This window comes from Oncorhynchus keta, chromosome 34 (genome assembly GCF_023373465.1).
Source record: "Oncorhynchus keta strain PuntledgeMale-10-30-2019 chromosome 34, Oket_V2, whole genome shotgun sequence".
NCBI lineage: Eukaryota > Metazoa > Chordata > Actinopteri > Salmoniformes > Salmonidae > Oncorhynchus > Oncorhynchus keta.
Window position 1 is genome coordinate 52455471 of NC_068454.1, and position 10464 is coordinate 52465934.

The 10464-nt window shown below is 40.4% G+C and overlaps 1 protein-coding gene across 5 annotated transcripts in view; it reads right to left on the bottom strand.

The window, feature by feature from the left end:
* Positions 1–9495, bottom strand: part of mms22l (MMS22-like, DNA repair protein) — a 35002-nt gene extending 25507 nt beyond the window's left edge. The window contains exons 1-12 of one of the 5 annotated variants that reach the window (XM_035750539.2): positions 9292–9495; positions 8665–8926; positions 7802–7927; positions 7625–7677; positions 7328–7415; positions 6948–7125; positions 5886–5979; positions 5523–5653; positions 842–955; positions 540–716; positions 252–314; positions 34–153 (exon numbers count right to left, since the gene is read on the bottom strand). In XM_035750539.2, the coding sequence (XP_035606432.1) occupies positions 34–153; positions 252–314; positions 540–716; positions 842–955; positions 5523–5653; positions 5886–5979; positions 6948–7125; positions 7328–7415; positions 7625–7677; positions 7802–7927; positions 8665–8834 (1314 nt within the window). In that variant the 5' untranslated portion in view covers positions 8835–8926; positions 9292–9495. Of the gene's footprint in view, positions 1–33; positions 154–251; positions 315–539; positions 717–841; positions 956–5522; positions 5654–5885; positions 5980–6947; positions 7126–7327; positions 7416–7624; positions 7678–7801; positions 7928–8664; positions 8927–9174 lie in introns of all 5 variants that reach the window. The other 4 variants (XM_035750536.2, XM_035750538.2, XM_035750537.2 and 1 more) reach the window with 4 other exon arrangements.
* Between the last annotated feature and the right edge of the window lie 969 nt (positions 9496–10464).

The following is a 10464-nucleotide window of genomic DNA, read 5'->3' on the forward strand; positions in this document are numbered from 1 at the left end:
TTTTAGAGTGGTGTGTTAAGAGGTATTCTTTACCAGGTTTTTGCTGTAGTACTCCCAGAGTGTGGCGACAGTACCATTGTTAGGTTTCCATAGCAGAGACAGACTCAGGCAGCAGTGGACGTGCATTCTGATCTGGTCCTCCTGTAGCGCTCTCTGCAACACACACAGATCAATCAACAAAACAAATGATAACTGTACACAGAAACCATGCACCCATCCATAACCCATATCCCCTTTGCGCGAGAGCCTACCTTGGGGTTACAGGTGGACTTGAGCAGCTCACACACAAACTTCCAGTTATCCTCCAGCTGTATCTGTGAGACCAGAGCATTATATTACCAACAAAAACATACAGTCTAATACGCTTGGGCAAGAAGTCAAAACTGCAGGGGATGCAATCGGGACAAATCAGGATTTTGACCGTTATGGAAGACACATTTCAGAAATTCAGCTATATCTGATTAATCAGGGGGGGAAATCACACCCCTTTACAGTTTAGGACATCCCTCCTTATAGCCCCCTAATCTCAGGTAGATTACCCCGTTTTGGAAGGCCCCGTTGCGGCTGTATTGTCCCAGCTCAGCCAAGTGAGTGACAAGCCACCAGGTGAAGCCCAGAGGGTCTTTACAGTGTGTAGGGAGCACACCGTACTGCTCTGCTACAGGCTGGCCACTGATCAGAGACTGCAGCAGTGTGTTCATGTAGTTCCAGAAAGACTGGGGGAAACACACACACACATTTGTAAATACAAACACTATGTCAAATTTGATTAATTGCAGATAAAATCCAAATGGTCACTGAATCATAGAGTTACACCAAGTGTGAACGTGTGTATGTTCACCTGTGTGTGTAACACTTTGCTCCTGTGTTCCAGTAAGTGTATAAGTAGTATCCACAGCTCTTTGGTGCAGGTGCAGTAGTAGTGATGGCTGGTCAGGGCCTCAGTAGGCCTTACCTAGAACAGAGGAGAGTTAGGAATACCCTCGGAAGAGGCTACCAACTCTTACGGAGATGTAAATGTTGCCTGTAGGTTTTAAATTACCTATCGATTTCACCCTTTCCAGGCAGTATTATAACCATATGAAAAGTTGTTAGGAATTTTATTTTTTTGGTTTTTCTTCACACCCAACTCTTAGACACAACCACATTGCTTACATCCGCCATGACAGGCTCATTGTCCACCCTTCTTCACAGAAGCCTGGAAGGGATGAGAGAGCCACGCCTATGGGTTCGTAGCTTCAACCCCGCAGCACCCACACCAATTGATTAATGGACTGCTGAATGTATTTTTATTTTTTTGTACCTTGCTTTGTTTGCTCTTTTCACTATTATGTCCATCTCTGATAAGCTACCAAGGAAAGGGCTGAAAATAGCCTATATTATATGTAGCCTTAGGAATAAGGTTCAAGACATCAATAACTTGCTAACATCAGATAACATTCATATACTAGCTATTTCTGAGAGTCACTTGGATAACTCATTTGATGATACAGCAGCAGCAATACAGGATATAATATTTATAGAAGTGGCAGAAATGCTTATGGGGGAGGTGTTGCTGTATATTCAGAGCCATATCCCTGTAATGTTTACAGATCTCATGTCAAGTGTTATTGAAGTGTTGTGGTTGCAGGTTCACTTGGCACATCTAAAGCCTTTCCTTTTAGGGTGTTGCTATAGGCCACCAAGTGTGAACAGTCAGTATCTAAATAATATGTGTGAAATGCTTGATCGTGTATGTGATGTACACAGAGAGGTCTACCTTCTTGGGGACTTGAGTATTGACTGGTTTTCATCAAGCTGTCCGCTCAAGAGGAAGCTTCTTACTGTAACCAGTGCCTGTAATCTGGTTCAGGTTATTAATCAACCTACCAGGGTGTTTACAAACACTACAGGAACAAGATCATCCACATGTATCGATCACATTTTTACTAATACCGTAGAACTTTGTTCTAAAGCTGTATCCGTACCCATTGGATGCAGTGATCACAGTATAGTAGCTATATTCAGGAAAGCCAAAGTTCCAACAGCTGGGCCTAAAATAGTGTATAAGAGATCATACAAAATATTTTGCTGTGACTCTTATGTGGATGATGTTAAAAAATAGTTGTTGGTCTGATGTGATTAATAAGGAGCATCCAGACCCTGCAGTTGATGAATTTATGAAATGTCTTCTTCCAATTATTGATAAACATGCACATGTTAAAAAAACTGACTGTTATAACTGTTACGCCTCCGTAGATTGATGAGGAATTGGTTCAAAGAGGATGGGGCAAAAGGAGTGGCTAATAAGTCTGGATGTACATCCAACTGGCAGACTTACTGCATATTGATTACTTAATTGGCAAAGTGGTCAACAACGAACTGTGAGCCAAGAAAACAATTAATGAAAAGAAAAGAATTGCATGTTTTAATTTTGTAAAGTTAGTGTGGGAGAGGTGGACAAATTATTGTTAGCGATCAATAATGACAAAACCTGGCATTGACAACTTAAGATGGAAAGCTCCTGAGGATGGTAGCTGACTATGGACACTCCTATCTGTCATGTCTTTAATCTGAGCCTAGAGGAAAGTCTGTCCTCAGGCCTGGAGGGAAGCCAAAGTAATTCAACTACCCAAGAGTGGTAAAACAGCCTTTACTGGTTCTAACAGCAGACCTATAAACTTTCTGCCAGCTCTTAGCAAACTGTTGGAAAAAACTGTGTTTGACCAGATACAGTGCTATTTCTCTGTAAACAAATTAACAACAGACTTTGAGAATGCTTATAGAGAAGAAGGGCACTCAACATGTACTGCACTGACACAAATGACGATTGAAAGAAATTGATAAGAAGAAGATTATGGGAGCTGCACTGTTAGATTTCATGCAGCCTTTCATATTATTGACCATAACCTGTTGTTGAAAAAAAAACTTAAGTTATATCGTGGATTCAGAGCTATCTATCTAACAGAACTCAAATGGAAGCTTATCTAATGTCAATCATGTAACGTGTGGTGTACTGCAGGGCAGCTCTCTAAGCCCTCTACTCTTTTCTATTTCTACAAATGACCTGCCACTAAACAAAGCATGCATGTCCATGTATGCTGATGATTCAACCATATAAGCATCAGCAACCCCAGCTAATAAAGTCACTGAAACCCTTAAAGAGTTGCAGTTTGTTTTGAAATGTAGTAATGAACCAGTAATGAACTGGTCCTGAACATTTCTAAACCTAAGAGTATTGTATTTGGTAAAAAAATAATTCCCTACATTCTAGACCTCAGCTGAATCTGGTAATGAATGGTGTGGCTGTTGAACAAGATAAGGAAACTAAATTACTTGGCATTAACTGTCATGGTCAAAACATATAGATGCAATGGTTGTAAAGATGGGGTGAGGTCTGTCCGAAATAAAGAGAAGCTCTGCTTTTTTGACACCACACAGAAAAAAGCAAGTTCTGCAGGCTCTAGTTTTGTCTAATCTTGATTATTGTCCCGTCGTGTGGTCCAGTGCTGCACGGAAAGACCTAGTTAACCTCTTCAACCTATGGGGGCGCTATGTCATTATTGGATAAAAAACGGGCCCGTTTTAAGAGCAATATTTTGTCACGAAAAGATGCTTGACTATGCATATAATTGCCAGCTTTGGAAAGAAAACACTGACGTTTTCAAAACTGCAAAGATATTATCTGTGAGTGCCCCAGAACTGATCTTACAGGCAAAACCAAGATGAAACTTCAAACAGGAAATGAGCAGGATTTTTGACACTGTTTTACTATCGTCTCCTTATAAGGCCGTGAATATGCTGTGAACGAGCTTATGCGCTCTGCCATTCGTCCAAGATGTCTGCAGCATTGTGACGTGTTTGTAGGCATATCATTGGAAGATTGACCATAAGAGACTACATTTACCTGGTGTCCCGCCCGGTGTCCTGTGTCGAAATTATTGCGTAATCTGTAGGTCCATGCACGTTCCATTTCTTCAGAAGAGAAAGTCAACTGCCACGAAGGATTTATCGTCGATAGATATGTGAAAAACACCTTGAGGATTGATTCTAAACATTGGTTTGCCATGTTTCTGTCTATATTATGGAGTTAAATTGGATAAAAGTTTGCGTTTTAATGACTTAATTTTTTTTTCTTACCCAAACGTGATGAACAAAACGGAGCGATTAGTCGACACAAATAATATTTTTTTGTAAAAACGGAACATTTGCTATCTAACTGAGAGTCTCCTCATTGAAAACATCTGAAGTTCTTCAAAGGTAAATGATTTTATTTGAATCCTTTTCTGGTTTTTGTCAAAATGTTGCATGCTGAAAGACAGGCATAATCCTATGCTAGGCTATCAATACTGTTACACAAATGCTTGTTTAGCTATGGTTCAAAAGCATATTTTGAAAATCTGAGATGACAGTGTTGTTAACAAAAGGCTAAGCTTGAGAGCAAATAGATTAATTTCATTTCATTTGCGATTTTCATGAATAGTTAATGTTGTGTTATGCTAATGAGCTTGCGGATAGATTTACACAATCCTGGATAGAGGTTTTTTTCATAACTAAACGTGACGCAGAAAACGGAGCGATTTGTCCTAAACAAATAATCTTTCAGCAAAAACTGAACATTTGCTATCTGAGAGTCTCCTCATTGAAAACATCCGAAGTTCTTCAAAGGTAAATGATTTTATTTGAATGCTTTTCTGGTTTTTGTGAAAATGTTGCCTGCTGAATGCTAACGCTAAATGCTAAATGCTACGCTAGCTATCAATACTGTTACACAAATGCTTGTTTTTCAATGGTTGAGAAGCATATTTTGAAAATCTGAGATGACAGTGTTGTTAACAAAAGGCTAAGCTTGAGAGCAAATAGATTAATTTCATTTCATTTGCGATTTTCATGAATAGTTAACGTTGCGTTATGGTAATGAGCTTGAGGCTGTAGTCACGATACCGGATCCGGGATGGCTCGACGCAAGAAGTTAAGATGCAGCTAGCCCAGAACAGAGCGGTACATCTTGCTCGTAATAATTGTAATCAGAGGGCACAGTCCCCAAATCCAAAACAAATTCAAGAAAGCATACAGTATTATAGAGCCATTATTGCATGGAACTCCGTTCAATCTCATATTGCTCAAATAAACAGCAAACCTGGTTTCAAAACACAGATGAAGCAACACTTCACAGCACAACGCTTCTCCCCTACTTGACCTAGATAGCTTGCATGTATGCATTGATATGTAGGCTACGTGTGCCTTAAACATTTTATTATTTTTACGTAGTTTTGTCCTTGAGCTGCTCTTGTCTATTAATGTTCTGTATTATGTCATGTTTCATGTGTACCCCAGGAAGAGTAGCTGCTGCTTTTGCAACAGCTAATTGGGATCCTAATAAAAATACAACAATACACCACCCACCCACAGAGAGATGGGAGCACAGCGTCAGCCATAGTGTGGCGCCCCTGGAACATTCTTAAGGGGTTTACCTCAAGGCTTACTCAATGGTTAGTGTTGTTAAGGAACACAACACACACGTATAACCCCATGCACAGTACCTTGCTGTATTTGCCCATGGCCATGCCTGTGAGGTCAGAGAGCAGGTTGCAGAGATGCTCCTCAAACAGGCTGTTGTTGGTCAGGTTCTCCCCTGTCAGGTTCACAAACTGGTGGGCGTACACCACCTGACCTGCAAAGGTCAAACAGACAAATAAGAATGCAGGAGACCTACAATGCACTGACAATACCAGCCTGACAACACCAGCCTCAACTTATTTTATTTTTCTCTCTCTTCATATTGTGTATTTCAGATCCGTTTTCGATTTTTACAGTACTGCATATGAAATTTGTTTTGCCTTGGAAGATTACCCTACGATAGGTTAGACGAGATCCTAAATAACAACAAGAAAATCAACACATACCTTGCATCCTCTGCCCCAGCAGGTGGAGAATGTCCAATACTGACCAGTGGATGTCCAGGTGGAGGTGTAACAAATGCCAGGAGGGAGGAAACAGCTGAGGGGAGACATACACCCTGGTATGCTTTTACTGTATTCACCAGACCTGGGTTCAAATACTTTAAAATATCTAAATTACTTTCACATACTTATGAAATGTAAAGGAACATTTTATGTATGTGCTTCTCTAATAATGTAACTAATTGAACGAATCCTCACTATCTGCAAGTTGGCAGTACGCCCAGGCCCTTGATTTGAGAACAAAAGATATCTCAGTTTCAAGGTTTCCGCCTAGACAAGAAGCCTCCTGGTGTTGCCTCGTAGGGTCTGTCACATGCATGACCCAGTATTGGTCAGTCACGTGAATGAAGCAAATGTTAATGATTCATTAATTATGAATGATGAATAAGCTAAATCATGCAAATATAACTTGTCTGCAGTATATTAGAGAACTAACGGGACTTCCCAGGTAGAGCTCCTGATCGACATGTATACTTGGTGAATTGATTTGGTTGGAACCTCTCCAGGGCGCTGATGATAAAAAATGATTCATTTAAGATTGACTTCGAGTGTCCCTGTGTAGAATTTCCACAACAGAAGTAAGTATTGAGATATATTTTCTTTGACAAGACAAGTAGTTGAATATTTTCATGTATTTGGAAATACACTTGGAAAGTATTTGAAAAACTTAAATCCACTGACTCAAATACACTCTCATGCATTTAACCCAGGTATTTGAAAATAGCCTTTGAAATAAGTATTTGAACATACTGTCAAATTGAAATAAGTATTTGAACATACTGTCAAATACAATTTGGCAGACTATTTGTTTTTTACATTCAAATACTCAAAATAAAAAGAATTGTTTTTTTGGCTGTGTATTTGAATATTCTGTGTATTTGAATATTGAAATACACAGAAAAAGTAAATTAAATACCAGATACTCAAATACACATATTTGAACCCAGGTCTGGTATTCACTCACAATATTCATGCTTTTTGTGTGTGTGGGGGGGGGGGGGCTACCTTGCCCTGGTGCTGTATGGTGAGGGCACTCTGGATGTTGGCTGGCAGGTCTTTGAGGCGCCCTATGAGGAGGGTGACCCCAAAGAGCTCCTCCAGCAGAGCAGAGGGTAGCTGAGCCTCCAGCTCCACATAGGGGTGACAGGGGCCCTCCTCCAGGGAACAGGTGGGCTCCAGGTACCTGCAGGGTGCAGAGGTCACATAGGGAATCACATAAAAGTCAGGTGTCAGACCTGAATGCTGATCCTTTGACCTTTTAAACAAAAAACAAATCCGTACACTGTTTTACTGGAACTAGATATGTATATGCCTAGTAAATATAGCCTATGTCCTAGGCCAGGAACAGTCAGTGAGAATCAGTAATAACTGACCAGCAGCATTACCTGTATAGGAAGACTTTGACATATTGGAGAAACAGCACACATTGTTGCCTAAGGTCTTCTGCCTCATAATGGAGGCTGCTGGCTTGGCCTGAAACATAGCATTGTCAAGTACATACAGTACAACGAAAACAGTACAAGATTTCCCCATTACAACAACCCAGAAAAAAAAAATACAACTACCACCATACCAAATCTAATCACTTCACACTTGGTTATTACCACAAAGCTTTATCAAATGTCAACTTATGAACTCCTCACAAAACCATGAGCAGCAAGGTACACATTAAGTTAGCTTACCAAAGTCATGAGAGCTGGACTGCACCAGGGTCTCTAATTTAAGAAGCTTTTGCCTGAAAGGTGACAACAAATTTTGACATACCGACTTCAAAACCCTGAGAATGAGAGACAGTGAGGAAGTTCTACATAGTCTGAAATAAATGAATGACACTCCACATTATCTGACTGTATTCCCACCTGAACAGGCCAAACAAAAGCTTGGTCGATTCCACCAGAGCGGTCTCTGTCACCCATGGGAAACCAAAGATATCCACTGTGTCATCTTCGTAGTCTGCAGGGGCTGGGGCCAGACGTAACAGCAGCCTATGGAAGACAATAGTAACTTACTGCTGCAGCCTAAAAGACACTGAAGACAGGGAGTTTTCCCTCAAACAATATTGTCGGTAATGATTCTGTTGTATTATAACAAGGTCAACATATTATTTCTGTCCACTGTTGTCAGCTGTCCAATCTGACGATTGTTCGCGTTACTATGCGTCACATTCGGTATGCAAGTCCCACCTATTTCCTGGATCATGTCCTGTTATTGAATGGCCTTCAAGATTATATTGTCAAATTCATGAAAACACAGTAATTTAAGAAATATATTATATTTGTATTAGTGGATTAATTTACTCAATCAAACAGAAATCTTCATGAAAGGCATCAGGTAGAAGTCAATTAATCCACAAATACTAATATAATTTTACATACATCTTAAACAACCACTTTTCTATTAATTTGATTTTATATTCTTGAAGTCCATTCAAAAACACTGTGGGACACAATTCATGAAGTAGGCGGGACTTTCCTTCTGTATTTACCATGACAAGTACCTAATGTAATGTCTCTTTACTCTTATACAGTAGATTATACACTGAATAAAGGAGTACTGAGGAGTATTTCTGAATGTAATAATTCATTTAAATTGACTGATTTCCTTATATGAACTGGTACTCTGTAAAATCTTTTAAATTGTTGCATGTTGCATTTATATTTTTGTTCAGTATAATATTAGCCTGCCAAGATATGCCTTAGCAGTGTGCTCATAGAGACGTTACCGTTTCAGGGAGCCCCTGCCAATATAACCGTCAGATTGTGGGGTGTCATCCCGACCCGGGTCAGATGCACAGGAGAAACAGGGCGGCAGGGCTGGGGTCAGATCACACTGGCTTTCCCCTGCGAAGGGTGACACCGGCGGGGTCAGCGACTGGCTGATGTCCTCTTCCATTGTCTTCACTTTAGAGAAGCGACATTAAAGACACAATCTGTCATTTCAACAGTCTGGCCATGGCACTTTGGTTGGGAAGATGAGAAATAGGGCTGGGGAAGTGTACAATTCATAGTTAGAGCTTACTGTTAGTAAGTTACGTGCAGGGAATGACAATCAATGTTTTATCAATATAATCGTTTTTGAAACGATACAAATGACAACATAAACAATTAAACAACACATCTATAAAAACCTACACGTAGTTAGCCAAGTTAACCTTGTAATCTTACAGGGCTAATGTTGGCCAACTTCTAACGTTACTTAGCTAGCTAACGTTACAGTTCCCTGAAATACTAACGTTTGATTTGTATAACTAACTCCTTGTTCTATCTGCGCCGTTGTTCACTACCAGTAGCAGTTACTCTGAGTCTTGACTTTATGCCCTACCGGGAATAACATCGTCAAAAACACCTACATTAGCAGCAGTGTTGAATAAACTGCAGTTACACCATTAAATGAAACGCCAAGTAAAAAAAAACAGCTTGGTGTGGTTAACAAGCTAGCTTAAATCCAGATGAAATCCTGGAATCCTTTCTGAACGCTCTGTCTGGTGTTTTCACTTCCGCCTGTCTCTCCCGCGCAAAAGGAGCACACGAGCAACGCATGCGCAAAGTCGGCACTGCGACCGATATCTCCGGGATAATTGGTCCGAAGTTCTGTCGAGAGGAGTGACGTAGCTGTTAAATTGTAGCAAATACGTTACAGTTATCATTCGATTGATAAAAAAAAACAAGATTACAAAATAATGATACGGCTTTATTTTTGTACATTTTATTTCACCTTTATTTAACCAGGTAGGCAAGTTGAGGACAAGTTCTTGTTTACAATTGCGCCCTTCGCAAGATAAAGCAAAGCAGTTCGACACATACAACAACACAGAGTTAGTTACACATGGAGTAAAACAACCATGCAATAGAAAACTAAGTCTATATACAATGTGAGCAAATAAGGTGAGATAAGGGAGGTAAAGGCAAAAAAAAGGCCATGGTGGCGAAGTAAATACAATATAGCAAGTAAAACAATGGTAGATTTGCAGTGGAAGAATGTGCAAGGTAGAGATATAAATAATGGGGTGCAAAAGAGCAAGATAAATAAATACATTATGGGGGGAGGTAGTTGTTTGGGCAAAATTATAGATGGGCTATGTACAGGTGCAGTAATCTGTGAGCTGCTCTGACAGCTGGTGCTTAAAGCTAGTGAGGGAGATGTGTTTCCAGTTTAAGAGATGTTTGTAGTTTGTTCCGCAGAGAACTGGAAGGAGAGGCGGCCAAAGGAAGAATTGGTTTTTGGGGGTGACCAGAGAGATATACCTGCTGGAGCACGTGTCACAGGTGGGTGCTGCTATGGTGACCAGCGAGCTGAGATAAGGGGGGACTTTACCTTGCAGGGTCTTGTAGATGACCTGGAGCCAGTGGGTTTGGCGACGAGTATGAAGCGAGGGCCAGCCAACGAGAGCGTACAGGTCGTAGTGGTGGGTAGTATATGGGGCTTTGGTGACAAAATGGATGGCACTGTGATAGACTGCATCCAATTTATTGAGTAGGGTATTTGAGGCTATTTTGTGAATGACATTGCTGAAGTTGAGGAT